Source organism: Lissotriton helveticus, chromosome 12, assembly GCF_964261635.1.
Source record: "Lissotriton helveticus chromosome 12, aLisHel1.1, whole genome shotgun sequence".
NCBI lineage: Eukaryota > Metazoa > Chordata > Amphibia > Caudata > Salamandridae > Lissotriton > Lissotriton helveticus.
This window is the reverse complement of record NC_136073.1, coordinates 826,558,651-826,577,706: the sequence shown is the minus strand read 5'-3', so window position 1 is coordinate 826,577,706 and position 19,056 is coordinate 826,558,651. Positions and strand designations below refer to the sequence as shown.

The window sequence follows — 19,056 nt, the reverse complement described above, 5'->3', positions numbered from 1 at the left end:
TTATTTGTTTCCACTTGGTTTTTGAGTTGTTGTATCATCTTGCCCTTCCAGATCTTTCTGGGCAACAAGAAATTTGGAATGGAGCAATAGATTAGCAGACATTGTTACCAGCTAATAGTTTGGATGTTTTCTCCAACAGTAAATCTGTTATAGTGTGCTCAGAACCATGATTTGTTGAGGGGTTCCAGTGGTTTTGCCTCATTCAAGCACCAACACAAAAGCCATTGTTAGCCAAAGAATCAGTGAATGGGGCAGGGGCTGCTTAAGTACAAAGGCTAAATGTATTGTTCACGAATGTTCCAGATTGTGGATTTTGATAAGGCTCACAGTTTTTTGCTTTTACTGATTTTAGTAGTTAAATACAGAAAGAAACCAATCTGTTTTGCTATATTTTGCTGTTTAATTTCCTAAAATACGACAGTCAGGAAAGTATGATTGTATATTAATCAATAAAATAAATGTAGAAATATACCATTTTACGACTCCATTTATTCTCAAAACACAAAATACATATGCAGAAATATCAATTAGGTGGCCAAAAAAGAAATATGGATAAATACAGATGGAAATGCTAAAAAATAATTACCATAAAACCGAGAGCCCTAATTTTGAATGAGAAACTGGATAATGTAATATTCAGAAAGCTAAATCCTTGAGATTCTGACAATAGCAAATCAATGGTCAATGGAAAGTAAAGGCAAGTATACATGTATGTATGGATGTATGTATATGGTATGTATGCAGCCCAAAACTGGCCAAACGCAGCAGAGCTCTGTATGTGGTCAAAAACAATCATAAAGCCAACGATTAATAGTGGAGGATGCTGGGTGGTGGACAGTTAATGCCATGTGATGTTTGCTATTAGGTTACTAAACACACTGTTTTGTTCATTCCAGTTCTGCATCAATATGGCGAGAGGAAACTGGAGCTCAGTCACAGAATTTGTCTTTTTGGGCTTTGTTAGTCGCCCAGAGCAGCAGCTGCCCCTCTTCATCATTTTCCTTGCTATGTATATAAGCATTCTGCTGGGAAACCTGACAATCATCCTACTCATCAGGATAGACTCTAGACTCCACACGCCAATGTACTTCTTTCTGAGCATCCTGGCCTGTGTTGACATCTGCTTCACCACTATGACAGTGCCCAAGTTGCTAATAGACCTGGTGTCATCGAAGAGGACCATTTCTTTCTCTGCTTGCATCACCCAGTTGCATTTTTTCTTTTCATTTGGCAATATGGACAGTTACACACTGGCAATAATGGGCTTTGATCGATTCATGGCGATATGTCATCCGTTACATTATGTACGACTCATGTCAAAGAAGTTCTGTAAAACATTAATAGCCTGTGCTTGGGTGGCTTCATCTCTACATTCATCACTGCACAGTGTCTTGACTGCCAGGCTAGTCTTTTGTGACTCCAATAAAATTGAACACTACTTTTGTGATCTCCCACCCCTTCTGAAGCTCTCATGTTCAGACACCACCATCAACGAGCTTGTACTATCCACAGAGGCCACAATATTCATAGGAACTCCCTTTCTCTGTATTGTTATCTCCTATTGCCAGATAGCTCCAGTCATTCTCAGACTGAAGTCCTCCACTGGAAAAAACAAAGCGTTCTCCACCTGCCTCTCCCACCTCACCTCCACAGTCCTATTTTATGGCCCTATATTTTTTACATATGCTTGGCCGTCTGCAGTCTTTACGCCTGATAAGAGCATATGGGTAAGTGTAGTTTACTCCATGGTGGCATCTTTTCTCAACCCTTTTGTGTATAGTATAAGAAATGAGGAGGTCAAAGGGGCATTCAGGAAGATGATAGTTAAAATTCAAGGGCATCAGTAAATCAGAAAAATGTAGTGATTTGTAACATATATTAATGTGGTGTGTAGGGGTGTACAAACCTATACATATAAAACATACATTTCATGACATTGTGGTTCTCCGATACACTTACATAATAACAATAAACCCTCACAAAAGCCATAAAAAGAATCAGTTTAAAGGAATGCTCTACTTATGATATGATCCCAACCAGTGAGTCATGATTCCCCCCAACGCACTGCAGAGGGGAAGCAGGTTATTTTGCAGAGAAATAACTGTTATTTTCAAGCAGTACCAACAATGTTACAGTCAAGAAAAGAACCCAATCACATTCCCAACCCATTTTAAAAACATAGAGAAAGCTTTAATGAGCGATTTAGGGGATGGTCTGGTGGCTTTCGATCTCCGGACCCAACACCTTTTTGCAACTACCATCCGCCTAAAATATACGCTCCCAGATAATAACAGCGATTTAACCCCCAAACATCCCAGTGACTCCCAAATCATTAGGTCCCCACTTTGAGAGATCGATTGAAGGTATTTTCCGCCCGCCTTAACTCCACAGGCCACTAAACCAACTTATTCCTGTGAGCCTATTGCCCTCAGATCTGCTGGCGCATCCCTAACACACCCTAGCTCCCCTAAAATTGCTAGGCATGTGCTATTACAGACGCCTGATCCCATATCTCCCATGAGAGGCCAAACGCCTGGTGTCAACTCATAGTATGCACACAATGAAACACTCTCTCCCATTCACTTCTGACACCCATCAGCTCCCACTGGGCCCAAGAATATCCGAAATCGGTTATATTGTCCAAGGCGTAGACTTTTATTCATATTACTCATATAAATCTACACAACCACAACGGGAGTAAAGTACTACTTGGATATATAAATCATTATTCACATGAACAGAACTTTAGCAACATCCACATGACATAAGGCAGTAAAGAAATTAGGCATAACATTATAATTGATTTCAGCTTCGCCATCCACATGTATTTTAATTTGTGGCCGACTCGTCCACGTCCACATGACAAAAGCAGTAAGGAAATTAGGCGTAACATTATAATTGATTTCAGCTTTGCCATACACATGTATTTAAATTTGTTGGCCGACTCGGCCGATCCAGCTGCGCACACTGTGCCGGCAGGCCCCAACGCGCTACAGCAAACATTGCATTGCTTGAAATACTGGCCACCGCATACCGCCCGGGCCACTGAGGTACCTGAACACAGGCAGCCTCCCAAAGAGTCCACACAGCCTATACATTGTGGGCTAGGGCAGTAGAGACAGGACCACCGGCAGGTCAGTCCCCTCCCCGCGCCTACCCTCGGCAGTAGAGTCCAGGACCACCAGCAGGTCAGACCCCTCCCCGCCTATCCACTGCACAGTTCCATTGTACCCCCTCTTGGGGTCCATCCAGTCGCTGAACCTCCATTTCTGCGCATGTCCCTTTTTGTGTTAACTGGCAGCGCTCCGCCCTTTGCCTTGATCTTCTGCCGGGTGGGTGGGTGGTTTCCGACGCTCTTGCGGCTTCCCCGGGTCCAAGGAGACAAAGAGGAGGAGACCCGAGGGACGCTGCCTTATAAGCTAACTGTAGTAAGTTTCGTTTTTGACACGTGTACCCACACGTCATCACGGAATCTGATCACGCAGACCAGCCCTTCCATCTGGAGCTCGGTTTCATGGCGCAACTAACGGCGCCCCTCCTCTAGGCGAGGGGGCGTCTAGTCAAAGCTATGTTTTATCAAGGTACTTTCATGGAACATTGCCGGTTTGAGGCATAGGGGTGCTGATCCGGACTGGAATAATTTCGAAGACTACTATGACATCTCTGCATTCGGGGAAATCTGGTCTACTGACCCTATCCACCAGCCCGGATATCTTAATTTCTATAGCCCAGCAATCCAGGGCCCTAGAGGTCAGCCATCGGGGGGTACTTACAATCTGGGTTAAACAAGATATTGGCCTCAAAATTCGGGCTTTATCCACAGATAACAATGACATCTTAGCGATCAGGCTCAAGATCGGCCAATATGGACCCATTGACATATAAAATGTATATGCGAGAGGTTTTAGCGGGGGCGCAAATCAGACACCATCAATGCCTTAGGCGAGCTTTTCGAAACTCTGTCTTGGGAAGCCTCTGAAATCATATATGGGGACTTAAATACACCATTAGAATCCCTCGATAGCGAGGATAATGAAGTGGCGAGGGAGGAGGATGAGTTGTGGGGTGTTCCTTCGCTCGTGCTCATGGCGATTAAAAGATCGACCGAGGCAGCAATTCAAATGAATATGGCCTTAGGGCAGCCAATGGTAGAACAGCATCAGAAAGACTTGGGGTATACACCTATAACAGCGGAGTACATTTAAGACGTATTGATTATCTCTTAGTTGATCTGAATATTTGGCATACCCTTGAGGACATGGTTGTGCAGGTACAAGTGGAGAGTGACCCCAATACCCTGTGCTCTAAATTTGCTCTTAGGGACTTTAGGGCACATTCACAGCCTAGTATAAACCATACCACAAGTGAACTCCAGCTCTCAAACAACATGCAGCAGGTAAAATGGCCTATGATCTTAGAACATCCTGCAGTCCCACTTTCTATAACTAATGAGATGGTCAACACAGCAAAAGCGATGGAGACATCTCTCCATAACTAACATTCGCTAAAGACATCACACAATTGCACTCCTCAGTATGTGCATACATTCACACCAATTTCCAAAGACCCAGCAAAGTTAGAATGAGAGATACAGACAGTAAACATCATTGGTACAACACTGAGTGTAGAAGTGCCTGTGGAGCTCTTAGTGACGTAATTAAGTAGGGAGATGTGGCAAGAGTGCGATCTGCTAGGACCACTCAGAAGAAGGTTACCATGGTTGCCAAAAAATCCTGGGACAAGGATAGGTGCTTAAAATCGAAATGTGTATGTGGTAGTAAACACTCACAACAATTCTGGCACTTGGTAAAATGGGGTTGGGGAGGAGTGGCACCACACTCAGAAAATAATGTCGACCCTAGCGAGTGGGTTATCCACTTTTTCTCCCAATATGCTAGTGATGATACAGATGTAGATGATTTAGGATTGGTACCATCACATCCTTACACCACGGACAAGGTATTTGCGGAGGCAGATATTATATCTGTCCTCAACGCTCTGACAGGGGGGTGAGCACCAGGGCTAGATAGTGTTCCTGCTGATATTTTCTTGCAGGACAGACCCAATTGGTCCCAATACATACTCTTACTAGCAAATACTATTGCACATGGTGCTCCTATCCCAGATACACGGAAGGGGGCAGAAATAATCCCAATTTATGAAAAAGGAGACAAGTCCATGCCCGCAAATTATAGGCCAATAAGCGTCATAGATTCTATATACAAAAGGTGGTAGCCCAGTTTGTGCTGGCCAAAATTCATGCATGGATGGATGAACACTCCATCATTAGCCACCTCCAAGCAGGATTTTGGGCCCACATAAGTACAATCGATCAGGTCTTCCGCTTTGCTACGATATACTGGTGGAAGGTAGTCCTCGTCAAGGGCAGCATGTATGCTGCCTTTGTCGATTTGAAATCAGCTTTTGACCTGGTCTCACAGCCCAAATTATGGGAGGTATTGAAATAGTTGGGGATGCCACAGGACTTACTCTGCCTCATTGTCCGCCTCCACGAGGGGAATTAGGCACAGATACGATGGGGGGCGCAGGGTAATAAGACAGATACCTTCCCGGTATGTAAGGGCGTTCGCCAGGGTTGTGTGTTAGCTCCCACATTATTCTCACTCTTTATAAATGGAGTGGCAAATTTTCTTGCTACTATTCAAACCGATCCTCCTATTCTAGCTGGCAGAAAGATCCCGATTTTAATGTTTGCAGATGACACTTTGATTATTTCCAAAACCCTAAGTGGTCTGCAACATGCATTGCGGTGTTAAGAAGAATTTTGTTTTATTCGAGGCTTAAAAATGAATGCTGATAAGACCAAGTTTATGGCTTTCAATCAACATAGATCCTTCAAGGGCAAAATAAAAATGGATGGGCTTCCCCTTGAGCAGCTCGATCAATTTTTGTTTACTTAGGCATCAAACTGCAGATGGAAATGAGGTGGAAATTTCATATCGATGCCTGGCGCTGAAACATCGGCAGTTAGAGGGTGCCCTGCAAAAGGAAATCAAGACCTCTCTTACAAAACCACTCTGCCCGGTCCTCCAAATCTATAACAGTGAAGTGGTGAGCTTGGCCCTTTATGGTGCTGAGCTTTGGGGACTGGAGGACATGACACAGCTAACAATTGACGAGAACAAGTTCCTGCGTGCAATAACTAGCCTACCACAAAGCCCATTGACGGTTCCTTTACGGAACGATCTGGGCAGGAATGCTATTGCAGACTATGCCAGGCTGCAGCCCATCCTCTACTGTCATAGGATATGGACTACTCCAGAACTGGCCGTGTACGCTGAGGGTCTATGGGACATCATCGATATGGATCAATTCCACAACATCACTTGGTTGCGTAATCTAAAGCGCCTTCTCTGCAAACTGGGCCTCGCACATCTGTGGGCCAGTCTCTCTACCACCCAGTTCCCGTCGAATAAAATTCTAAAAGAAAAGTATTGGGAGAGGATTGCAGATGAAGAGTGCAGGTGCCACAATCTCTCTTCACTAACAGGGCTCGATTTACAAATCAAACCATATCCGAAGCTCAAGCCCTATTGGGACGATATTGCAAAGCCTATAGATCGGAAATTGTATTTCCAATTTAGAACAGGAACTCTACCACTAAAGAGCTTCACAGTCAAATGGTCCACCACAACCACCAACAAATGCATGATATGCATAGATCAAGTAGAAAACTTGGCACACATGCTGTTTGTCTGCCCTGCATATTCCAGACCATGTAAGGCCTGGTTGTTGCAAATATGCAGGAATATGGGCTCTAGGTCGTGCAATACAGCCCTTTGAATCCTCTGCATGGACCCATCAACAAGGTACGCCATTCCAATGGCAACATTTTTAAAGTGGATGTGGTGTATTTGCTCGCAAAAAATTGTAGACGGAAAATGAAACTGTAAATACACCCAATTACGATCAAGCTTTCAGACTAAAAGCTATGTGTGGGCTTTGACAAATCCATACATGATCCCCTGAAATGTATTGAGATTATTTGAAAATCTATTCATACATGTTTGTTTAAATTGTGTAGGAATGGATTGGCATTAATTGAGATTTCTGACCACTATTTTATACTATTTTGCACAAATTGATTTTATTCTAGTTCTTAACTATGTTAGTTGTTTTTATCTTTTATCTGTAACACTTTTATGAGAAAAACGTTGAATAAAGCATTCTTTGACTTTGAAAAAAAAAGAGTTGAAAATTTATAACATACGAATGTATATAAATATGATTTACGTGATTTTTTATTATTAGAAAATACTGACAAATGTTTACTTTATTTAACTTCATTCATATTGTTCATTGGTACTTGAAGAATATACCATTGATTAAAAATGTAAAACTATAGAATAATAAACAATTGGAAGCAAATCAAAACGGAACAATGTGTGACATGTCTTTATCATGCAAAATTTAGGGAGAGGTTTTGGACACTAAAGGGGTGACATTTTCTATTCCCACTCCAATCTAAACCAATTCAGGGAAGGTGTTGGATATTACAGGGGTAACATTTACTGCTCTCACTCAAATCTAACCATATTGGGGAAGGTGTTGGATACTAAAGAGGTGACATTTACTATTCCCAGTCCAATTTAAACCAATTTGATAGTATAGGTTTTTAATTGTCACATTTTCCTGTGCCAGTCACATATCCAAATGATTTTTTATTTTGTCTTTTGACTTTGTCTGTTGTGCAATGTTGTTTTGTTATTGGAGATGTCAATCCTTTTCGAATTGTGTTATTGTATGTACATATGTTTACTAAGTGTAAATATTTATGTATTTATATATGTGTTGTTCATAGCACTGACAAAGTTCAAGTTCAAACTGAGTAAAACGCGTTGGCTGGATGTTGTGTGTTGATGCAATGAACTCGAATTGATTTAATAAAATAGATGTTTAAAAGGAATACTTTGCCGTACGCATCTCCTTATTGACTCTGGATAAGAAGGTCTATGGTGCACCATTCCAAATATCTATAATTTGGGGAAAGTGTTGGACATTAGGGATACAATTTACTGCTCCCACTCTAATCTAACCATATTGGGGAAGGTGTTATACATAACTCTAATACTTTGCACCAACTAGTAGTTAGACGAGAATCTGAGGGCCTTTTTTAGAGTTTAGTGGATGGGACGCATTCTCACAAGCGTGTTGGGTATACCGTTTGCCAGGACACCCATCATGTTTTGACAGAGCGTCCCATCCGCCAAACTAAATAAGACCCTAAGTTAGTTATACACCATCATAAAAAGTTATTATTAAAGAAATATTCCAAAAGAAATTCTGTGATGAAACTGCACTTGAATGGTTGACCAACAAGAGTGACAACCTACGTCCACTACACCCTCAGAGCCCTGTGACTAAAGGAGTAAGATTAGATAGCCCTGTACAATGGAAGTACCAGTCTGAAACTGACTAACAAAAGGCCCTTATTGGAGCACAGAAGAGCACCTGGAGACCATCCGGTGCCCTGACGGCCGCCGGATGTGCATAATGGACCATAGCAAATGTTTACTAAAATTAAAAATAGTTGCCATGGTCTGCAGACTATAAACAGGCACTAGAGATGATAGCAGAAAATGGGCATTTTATACGCCATAACTCACCTCATTCATGGCTTGAAGAAATACAACCACATCACCCAACCCAGGTAGAACTCCACTACCTTTGATTGCTGCCCCACCATCTTCAAAATAAGCTGCATCATCTACAAAGCCATCACAACTACCTTTCTGCCTATTGGCTGACAAGCTGACCAATCACAACGGATCTTGGCACACGAGCAGCAAAATCAACATCAGTTTGGAGAAAAAGTGAAACAAATAAATAAAAAACAAGGTACGGGTTATCTCCATATATGCACCCAAAAGCTGGAACCATATCCCTCTTTGCATTAGGACTAACCCAACTCTGCTATCATTTAAAGCCTGTTGCACATTTACTAAAATCTGCTACATAATATTATCCCTTCTCATAAATAATATATGAGCAATTGGTGTACTATATTGTGTAGATAAGTTATCAGACCATCATTGGGGTTTTCATATTGATGCCCTTCTCACGCTAATAGCTGTGTATTTTTGATGTCTAAACTAAGCTGATCATTTCTTCAGGAATCATTTCCTTTTTTGCAGAAACCCTCCCCAGACCATTTAGAAAGCGACTAGTTTGTCATTCAGTTTGTGCATCAGTTTTTTAAGGTGTCTATCTGATACATTTCTCGTGTCCAGCCTTATATTGCTTCTTTTTGCAGTTTTATATAGCGCAAACTCGACCTGAAGGTATTGGAGAGCTTTGCATGAGCACCTGATTTGCTCAGAATCACAGCATGTACAGCCAACACTTGGGGGGAGATTTTCAAAACTGTTGCGTTGGTTTAGCATCACAAAAGTGACGAAAACCGGCAAAAGTTTTTTTGTTGCTATTTTCTTTCCAGCTGGGAAGCACTCTTTAAGTAGCGAAAAGCAGCGAAAAGTACTGTTTTGCGTTACTTTGCGCCAAGAAAGCGTTACATGGGTGGTACATGGGCGTTTCCATGCCACCACCCATGCCTATTGATGCAAAATCACACTTACAAATATTTGTAAACATGGTTTTGCGCCAAAAGTTAACGCCCCTTCAACGGAGGCGCTAACAGGAGAAATGCTTTTATTTCTCCATGCTTTTCCAACTTTCCAAGCATGCTGCACTGTGCAGCACGTATGCAAAGTGGGAAAAGCTTTTCATAGTGCCTTGCATAGTATTTTGTACATGAAGGGTACCCATCCTTTACAAAACCTATGCTACACTCATGCACACCCCCTAGCGCTGCGGTGCTAAGGTGTGTGCATGGCGCACAGCAGCTGAAATCAGCACCGGCGCAAGGGAAAGGGGAGGCGAGAGCCATATCTTTAAAAATATGGTGCTCTCCTGCTCCCTCCCTGCGGTGCGCAACTTTTTTGAAAATCTCCCCCCAAGACTCGAACCCATTTCCCTCATTTCAAAGTAGGCATCTCTGGTTGTTACACCACATCATCTCCCAATGTTGGCATTTGCATTTATTTCCAATGGGGTAATTCCCATTAGGGTCGTGGCAAACCACCTTGTCCTCTGCTGAGTGATTTTTGGGAAAGGCATTGGGTCATGTAAGAGGGATGCTGGCTCTGTCAACTCTCCTGAGATGCATTTTGTATGACCCTTCCTATCCACCCCTGCACTCCTTTAACTTGGTACTTTCACAGACTATTGGACTATGTCAGCCTCTGGATATTTACTTCGGCAACATAGGAAGGAGGATGACATCCTGGATTTAGCTAGTTAGTTTTGGTCAACCAATTCCATCTATGTATAGGCTTGTGGTTTTGGAAGTATTGCATTTGTTATTGCATACTTTTGTTGAATCAAAAGAGACAAGGCATTAAAGCTATCAATCCTCTTTTTAGATGTCTCTTATAACGCAGTAGGCAGCAGCTGCCAGCAGACTGGTGATAGTCAATGTCTGTTTTCTCTCTCATATCAGTTCCATTGCTTGAGCCTGCTGCTGGTCATCATATTCCTGTTCTGCATAGTGGCCATAGATGTGAAGTTCATTAATCCAGTTGGATCTAAAATTGGGTTAGTAGATTCTGACAACTATAATCTTGTGAATCAGTATTACCAATAGTGCAACATTATCCCGAATATTTATTTTTAATGATGTGATCTCTTTAGTTGCTTCCTATCATTATTGGTCAATATCTTCATCTGCTCTGTATTGTGCGCGAGTAGAATAAGCCTTCCTTGTTAAGAGTAGGTCAGTATAATCAGTGCCTTAATATTGTCACTTTTGAATTGCCATCAGGTTTGAAGGACCATGGTCGTCAGCCATTGGCTCTGGTAAACATCATTCATGACTACTGCCAGTTTTCTAATGCCCATTTCTCTGGTGCAGTAGTCTGATGAGTCCACATAGTGCTTGCCACTGCCACTGACTGACACTGTTGGACAAGCACTTTCGGGTGAGTGAGACAAGCAGCATGTCATCACTCTGCGTCAGGTTGAATGCATGCCACAGATGGAGAACTCTACACAATCAAGTGACGTGTCAGGAGAGGGCAAAGGCATGGTCAGGCCTGGGGAAGTAGAAGCATGTCAGTATCTTTGTGTCAGACTGAAGGTAGGAAGAAGAGATTGAGAGGAGCTGAAGCGAAGGTACAGGCCTAGTCACATCAGTGACAGCTGCCTCTGATGGGGGAGTCACATCAGGGGCTGGTAGCAGCCTGTGAGCTGGAAGGAGGTAACTGCGATGATGGTGAGGGGGCGGCCTCCAGCTCGGGAAAGAGGGTGCAGCCAGGATCTTTTCAAGCACTTACCAATTAGTGGCACTGAATGTGAAAATAGGCGTAAGGCATGTGGCATATCGATGTCAGGGACAAGGCTTGAGTCCTCGTAGAAGCCGACTAGCAGCCAGTGGTTTGCCAGACAAGATTTACAAATGGATGGCCGGAGGTGGGGTATCTATGCATTTTCTTACCTTCGATTAACACAGCCCTTTACTCACTCACAAGTTCATCCATTAATTCACCAATCTGTCAACTCATCCATCTACTCACTCAAATATTCAACCCCCCTGAAAATGCACCCTCAGACTGACAGATGTGCCCACTCATCCATGTATGAAGTTACTCATCCACTCACTCAGTCTTTAATCCATCTATGTACTCAGTCGTTTATCCATCCATTCAGTGGCCAGACTCATCCCTAGACCTTCCAAAGAGGACCCACATCACCCCCCACTTCAGGAAGCTCCACTGACTCCCCATTCTGAAGCTATGTCAGTTCAAGATGCTGATCCACGCCTACAAAGCCCTACACTACCAAGGAGCAGCAGACATCAACCACCGCCTGAAGTTCCACCTACCCTCTAGACACCTGTGCTCCAACCCCATCTCCCTTGCTCATGCCTCCCGCATCCACCGAAGCAACAGTGGAGGACTCGTTTTCTCCTACCTCGCTGCAAAGTCCTGGAATGAACTCCCACTTCAACTCTAGACCTCATCCTCTCTGCTGGAATTTAGGAAAGGACTGAAGGCCTGGCTATTCAACGGAACGCTCCCAAGCCGCAGGGTTTTCAGCACCTGGATACCCTCAAGGGTAATTAGTCGCCCTTCATAAATTCTGTTTTTTAAGTCCTGCCTGATTGATTCATCGATGCCTTCTCTCATCCATGAGGGCATGGATTTATGCACTGATTCATTGACTCAATGTGGCATTCATCCACTTTCCTTTCTACACAAACACACATGCAAACTCTTGAATGCATAAAAGGCACCCCACGTTCTTGCCCTTCATTGTAAAAAAAAGTATTAGTGCAGATTAACGTTAGAACACTGTCAGTATTTATGTACCACCATATCCAGTACGGTGTTGTACTGTATTGTGACTCTTCACAACAATTATGTTATCAGATGCTAGGTTTGGCAATTTGTATCCCTTTGTCTTATCCTAATAAAAGAGTAGAGTATTATACATTTTCCAAATGATAAATTATGGGGCTGCATCTTCTCTTGCAATGTGTACCATTGACATATATAATAGATACGTCAGTTGTGGATTCCCTTGTGGTGGTTGATGTTTAGCTCTCATTTCCAATTTTAATCCGCAGGAGTACAATAACAGAAAGTTTCATGAGTCAAATGTAAAATAGTTCCAGCATTATATGGTGTCAGCAGAGGAAAATCAGTGAGTAATGGTTTAAATAGATTGGCTGGTCAAGGTTAGTGGTGCCCAAGGACTTAGGTAAAATGGATGTACGACATTACAACGCATGCTTTTACATCGCATGCTTTTACAATGCGGTTTTTACAACGCATACCATTACAACGCATAGTGCTTTTGGGCGCTGGATAGTGAATAGTTTAATTTACTATTCCAACTCCAGTCCCCGTGGACAGTAGGGAAGGTTATTGGATAGTAAATTAACCTATTTCCTATCCTAGAGCGCCCCCCAGCGCAATGCGTTGTAATGGTTTGCGTTGTAAAAGTTGCGATGTAAAGGCACTGCGTGGTAAAAGTTGCGTTGTAAGTGATGTTTCCCAGGTAAAATACCTTGCCAGGCCTATCTTCCTTTCTGTCTGGTTTACACCATCATATCTTCACTCATTAAGCCTATTTGACCCATGTGAATTACTACATGAGAGAGAGGATTTTGCATGTCCTTCAGTCATGGTGGGAATTATCTGTGACTTGTGGCTTCTACATTTTCTTGTTGCTTTCATCTCAAAATAATCCAATAGGAGAAGTGCAAATGCCCTATCTGACCACTCCTGGTAGTCCTGAGTGTGCTTTACTCAGAAGTGTGTAGGATATAGAGTAAATTTGTTACACTCAAAAAATGTTTGAGTTGAGTAACTATTGGACAAATTCACGATCACCCAGCAGAGTTACATCACCTACATCATATCTTCAGTCAACAAGTCAGCATTCAAGCAGTTCCTACCATTTACACGTATCATTTTAGGGTGGATTCCCAGGCTTGTTGATGACGATGACTAGGTGGTTACTCTCCCCTTCCGCCACCACCATTTACATATGATCTGTTTTTCTTTTTTTTTCCTTGTTTGCTGCTTCCTCTCAGATCCCTTGATTCTTCTCTCCCACTGCAAGTGATAGACCCAAGGGCAGCAGTCAATCTTCTGCACTTAGGCAACAACCTTTACTTAAATGTTATCCCCTCTACCCAACCTACATCCGAAGCTTCAACCTGTGGAACTGCATCAGTCTATTTAACAATAGTGCTAATAACACAGTGCTTACTGACTTGCTATGGTTCAAACAGATTCTGTACCATCTATCAACGAATAGTACAAACGGTTAGTAACGAGTATTGTTCCAAAAAAAGAGATACCGCTACCTCAGTGGTTCCAAAACATAGATTATGGTTCTAGGAGGAGTCATAGATAAAAGCAGTTTCAGATTCCTGGCCATCAACTCTGGGGATATCTCGAGCCCCATCTTGAAAAGTACAGAACCAGCTAATATTCACTGACTATAGTATAAGCCAACCTTACCCTGTCAATTAAATGTAGGGTAAACTTACAAAATGCATTCATAGTACTTTTGATGAGTACTAACATAGTACTACTTACATACTCTATTCACAAACCTTTTGCGGGACTATATCTGTCTTACCGTTTTCTGCGAGGAGCTCTCCGCCCCAAGTGTGGGATCTCTGCCCATGTAGCTATACCGTCGAGTAGAAAATGTGGGAGGGACAGGGAGAAGTGACTGTAAAAAAGGGGGATGATTCCTACTACTGTGGAAAGGTTTAGGAGGAGTAAGGAGGGAACAATGTAAAGTTTGGGAGAGGTTTAAGGACAGACCGACAGACAAGCAACTAACCAAAAAAGAATGAGTCCATTCCTATTGACAAACAGCACTTCTAAACTTACTACACTCAAAAATAAAACAAAACGGTCAGAAATGTACTCCAGCTCAGAGCTGGAGTAATTCTAGCACCATACATGGCCAATAAATGGTGAATTTACTTACTTGCAGACTCAGATTGGTCAAATCAGATTTTATTTCCAGTGGAGTTCCTTGTTTCCTGTTATCTCCCCTCCCCCTTGCATACATCAGTGCATTGGCTGTCACCGTTCAATTATATCCACAATAAAAGAGACTAGATATCTGCTGACAAGGGCCTTCCCTCATCTTTCTCAGAACTAGGCATCTGGCAAAAACATTTGAGATGGGATTTGTGGCATCGTTCTTTCAAACACTAAAAAATCGATAGAAACCAAAGTAAGACAAACCGTTGCACCTCTGCTGTCCCCTAATCTATCTTTTGCCACTGTTTAGTTCTGTTCATTAGAAAGGTTTGCTCTATATTAATATGATACTTTCAGGCATGAGCAAATGTTCTTTCTATCCGTTAGCTCATTAAAGTCAATCATATTGGGGTTGCCAATGCTTGTTTCCTTCCTCTGAGTATTAAGCCTTACTTTATTGTGACTAATGCTAGGTGGAATAAAAATGTAAGGCATAACTTGTGCATTTGATTGGCATGTCTTTCCAACTGACAGCATGTTTTGAGTAATGCCTCATACTAACCCCAACTGAAATATCTAAATATTTGACTGAAGTTCAAGATTTTTGGGGTGTTACAATCATTACTTCAAATGCAAGATGCAAAGGAAGAAAAAGAACAAAGGCAGAGGGCAAAGAGCAGAAAGACTCTGAAATGTCAAAGAAGATCCCCTTCAAGCTTAGTGTTATAGGGTCTCCTGGCAGGAAAGCAAGCAACAACATACTTTTCTTGTCAGACATCGACCAGCATGCGGCTAAAAATACTCAGGAAAATGTACTGACAGATCATTAACCCCAAAAAAGGAAAGCTAGCTGCCTCATGTAGGCCCTAACAGGATTCCACATAATTTCCTATATTCTCCTAAACAGAGTTTTCAAAGATTTGATGGACAAACAGATCTCCACTGTTCTCCAGCCATTGCCAGGTTGATCCCAAACTCAGCATTAAGCCCCAGAATTCTTACAAAGTACCATGTGAAACATGCATGCCTTATGACTGACTTTGCCACATTCAGCTTATCAGATGCTACAGTGAGTCACAAAAGTTCCTGAATGGAGGTTGATTGCTTATGGCTTTTCCATACTTTTTTGCCACCAAGAAGTGACTTAACATGTCTGCTGGTCAAATCTGTGAGTAAGTAGGAATTTGCAGTTTCCAAACTTTAACAGCATACCTCAGTGGGGTAATGTACATGTTGTAGATATCTTTCTGTAACTTGCCCTCTACGGGTTGACATCTTAAGGTAGATCGGTATGTTAATGTCTCTGCTGCAGTGAAACTTGTGCATAAGCACCATATTATATCTTCGTTCTTAGCAATTCTCCACAGGATGGAGTTGGAGAAAGTCAATCTCAGCACAGTGAAACAAACAGGGCCCTTTCCCCTTTGTTGATTGTAGAACCTGAATCTGCAATCTTCACATCTCATGCCAGCAGATAACATGCACTAAGTATATGTCCCTAGTTTTGCTGCAACATTGCAAATAATTCTTTCCAATGTAGTTGGATCCTTTCCAAGGAAATTGTTGCTTTGCAAGCATCAATTGGTGTTTTTTAGCACCCAAGACCTTCCAGGAGTCTGGTATGTGGTGCCTGCTCTTACAGTGGAAAAGTGACTGGTCTGGAAGTGGAGAGAAGGGGGTACACAGCCTCAGCTCTAGCAGAAATCACCCCTACCTAACACAGTTGATGTTAGGCCAGTTTAATTTAGAATAAGTCAGTTTGACAGAGAAATGGATGCTCACTATGAATAAATGAATGAATGAATGAATGGTATATTTATAGAACGCAACTATTACCTCAGAAGGTATCCTGGTGATAATATGGCATAGAGGTGTAGGAAAGACAAGCTGAGATGGGGGAAGACCAACATAATCCTAAGAATAGTGGTGTTTTGATGGATTTGTGGAGGCAGAGAAAGTTAGACAGTGTGCGAGGAGTAAGGGGAAGAGTATTCCATCATTTGACCTGGAGAGACGGAAAGCCAGACCTCCACAGAGGGGTTGACAACATTTGGGTACAGTCAGGAGATACATGGAAGAGAAAGAACGGTTTCTTACTTGTAACTCTAGTTCTCTTGTAGGGGTATTTCCATGCTAAGTCATAAGCACTTGAACGGTTCTGCCCATGTGTGGGGACCCTGGAGCAGTTCTTTAGATATATCTTCTTAAGTGGAAATGTTTCGCCTTTCTACAGGGAGGCTTGCAAAGACACTTAAGAGATAGAGAGACAATAATGCAGCCTAAATACATAGACTACACTTGCCGCATCTTCATCTTGAATTAAGAAAAGGTAGCCAGTATACTAGATTTTGTGTAATTGTTTGTAGTGTTTAACACACAGAAGAATCCCCTTCACAACACCACTTTTTTCATGATAGAGATGAAAGGAAAGGACAGAATAGCCCCACAGGCTGCCATTATATGTCCTAAAAATAGAAGCTGTGCCTTTAAGAATCCAGAGACCACCTGTATCCCATCATGCACAGCCAGTGGCAGTTACTTCAATTTTTTTTTTAGGGCAATGAGAAGTGAATGCATGCTCTATGTTATGGATCCCAGTGTCTTTCCAGGAGGAGGGAGGGTTGCTTATGACTTATCATGGAAATACCCCTACCAGAGAACTGGAGGTACAGGTAAGAAACTGGTTCTTCTCTCAAAGGGGATTTCCATGTATAGTCATAAGCACTTGAATAGACTAGCATGTAGACAACCAAATGGAGGGGTGAGCATCTCCTAGGAAGAACTTGGTTTTAGCTGAGTTTAAATTCAACCAGTGGGTGCTCATTAAATTGTCTACAGATGAAAGGCATGTTTTGGAATTATCACTGCTGTTTGTTGAGTGAATCTCCAACCAAAACAGACTTTGTGCGTCATGCAGGAAATGTTAGTTCTAGTCCAAGGTTCTCCAATGTTGGCCCTGTAGAGCCGGATCCATGCCATATTTTTAATATATCCACATTTAGATAAATGTAGTTATCATAAAATTCCGGCATGGATCCTGCCCTCCACGACTGACATTGGAGAATCCTGCTCTAGTCCATAGGATCTGACAAGCTGCGTGAGAGGAGTAATAAAAATGTACAATAAAGTATGACTTAGGGAAGATTCCACAAGGAAGAAGATTTGTTTTCATTCGAAAGGGGGTAGTTGGATTACCTGAGAAAGTTTTTTAAGACTGACATTATACATAAAAGAGCAGAGGCCAATGCAGTGGGAACATATTTATTTCAAAGTTTGGGGTGATATGGAAGAACTGTGGAACAAGATTTGGAGAAAATATGAGGCGGGCAGGAATGATATGGTGATCCAGATGCGACAGTGGTCATTAAGGAAGCCAAGTTTGTTGCAGTAAGCACAGCAAAATATGACAGCGATTGGGGTACATGAAGAGTGTTTAGGCATTGAGCAATCCAGGCAATTGGTGGTCACTGGGAGAGAGACAGCAAGGGAGTGGAAGGAAAGTGGAGGAATAGAAATGGTGGGGTCTGAATGGAGAAGAGCAGAGAGAGAAGTAGAGTAGTCATTGAATATATTCATTCTTCCCCTCCAGGTTCATTATATAGAATTTATATTATGTGGAAATCCTGAAAATCTGACATGGATCAAGACCTCCCAGACCTATATTGGACACCCCAGATTTAAAGCAACGGGTTTTCAAAAATTTTCTGAACTCTTTAATGATTTTCTCAGTGAGCTTAGTTTAAGCTGATGTACATTACATTGCAGGTGTACCCAGGTCCATACATATTTAACACCAAATGTCTTGTACTTGATTTTTGTGTAACATGAATCATTCAATTCAGGTTTCTGGATAGTCCACACCTGTGGATAATTACCAATGTCCATGAAACGACTGCAAAGCATGATAAACATAATCTTCAAAGTTCAGCCCAAACATGCAGCCTTATTCGTATGACAGACAGCCCACGATATCATCTACTATCCTCCATGTCTAGATTTATAATATATATTAGGGAGTTATACTTTTACAAAAGTAGTATAACCGTCCATATCGTTCAAATTGAGATTTATAATTAGAGATCTAGATTTTAGAGAATGATGAAAAATATAGTTTGCATATATGCCATCACCTCTATGCCCTTTTTATGGTATTAAATTAACGAACACTTGTTATATACAGCATTTAGAATAGTACAGAATTAAGCAGAATGTATAATGATTTGAATGATTTTTTGCAGAATGTGTGTGCCCTGTTGCCTTCTATAGCCCTGTTCTGTACATTAACATTTGTTAAAACCGACAGTATACACATCCCCCCAGCCAAATGGAAGTAGCACATGCCACATGATTTTCTGTGAAATATTGATTTAATTTAGTATTATGCATTAAAATTAATTTCAAACAAAGAGAAATCTAGGGGTTAATGCATCTTTGTTATTAATTTTTGTATTTTTTTTAAACACCTCATTCATAGCTCTTATGCATTAAAATTAAGTTCAAACACAGAGAAATGTAAATTTAGACGTTA

General features: G+C 41.8%; 1 protein-coding gene across 1 annotated transcript; it reads left to right on the top strand.

Annotated features, from left to right (window-relative positions):
- The first annotated feature begins 908 nt into the window (after positions 1 to 908).
- LOC144798162 (olfactory receptor 1f45-like) lies at positions 909 to 1,847 on the top strand. The gene has a single exon (XM_078668908.1). The coding sequence runs from the start codon at positions 909 to 911 to the stop codon at positions 1,845 to 1,847; it is 939 nt and encodes a 312-aa protein (XP_078525034.1).
- The last annotated feature ends 17,209 nt before the right edge of the window (positions 1,848 to 19,056 follow it).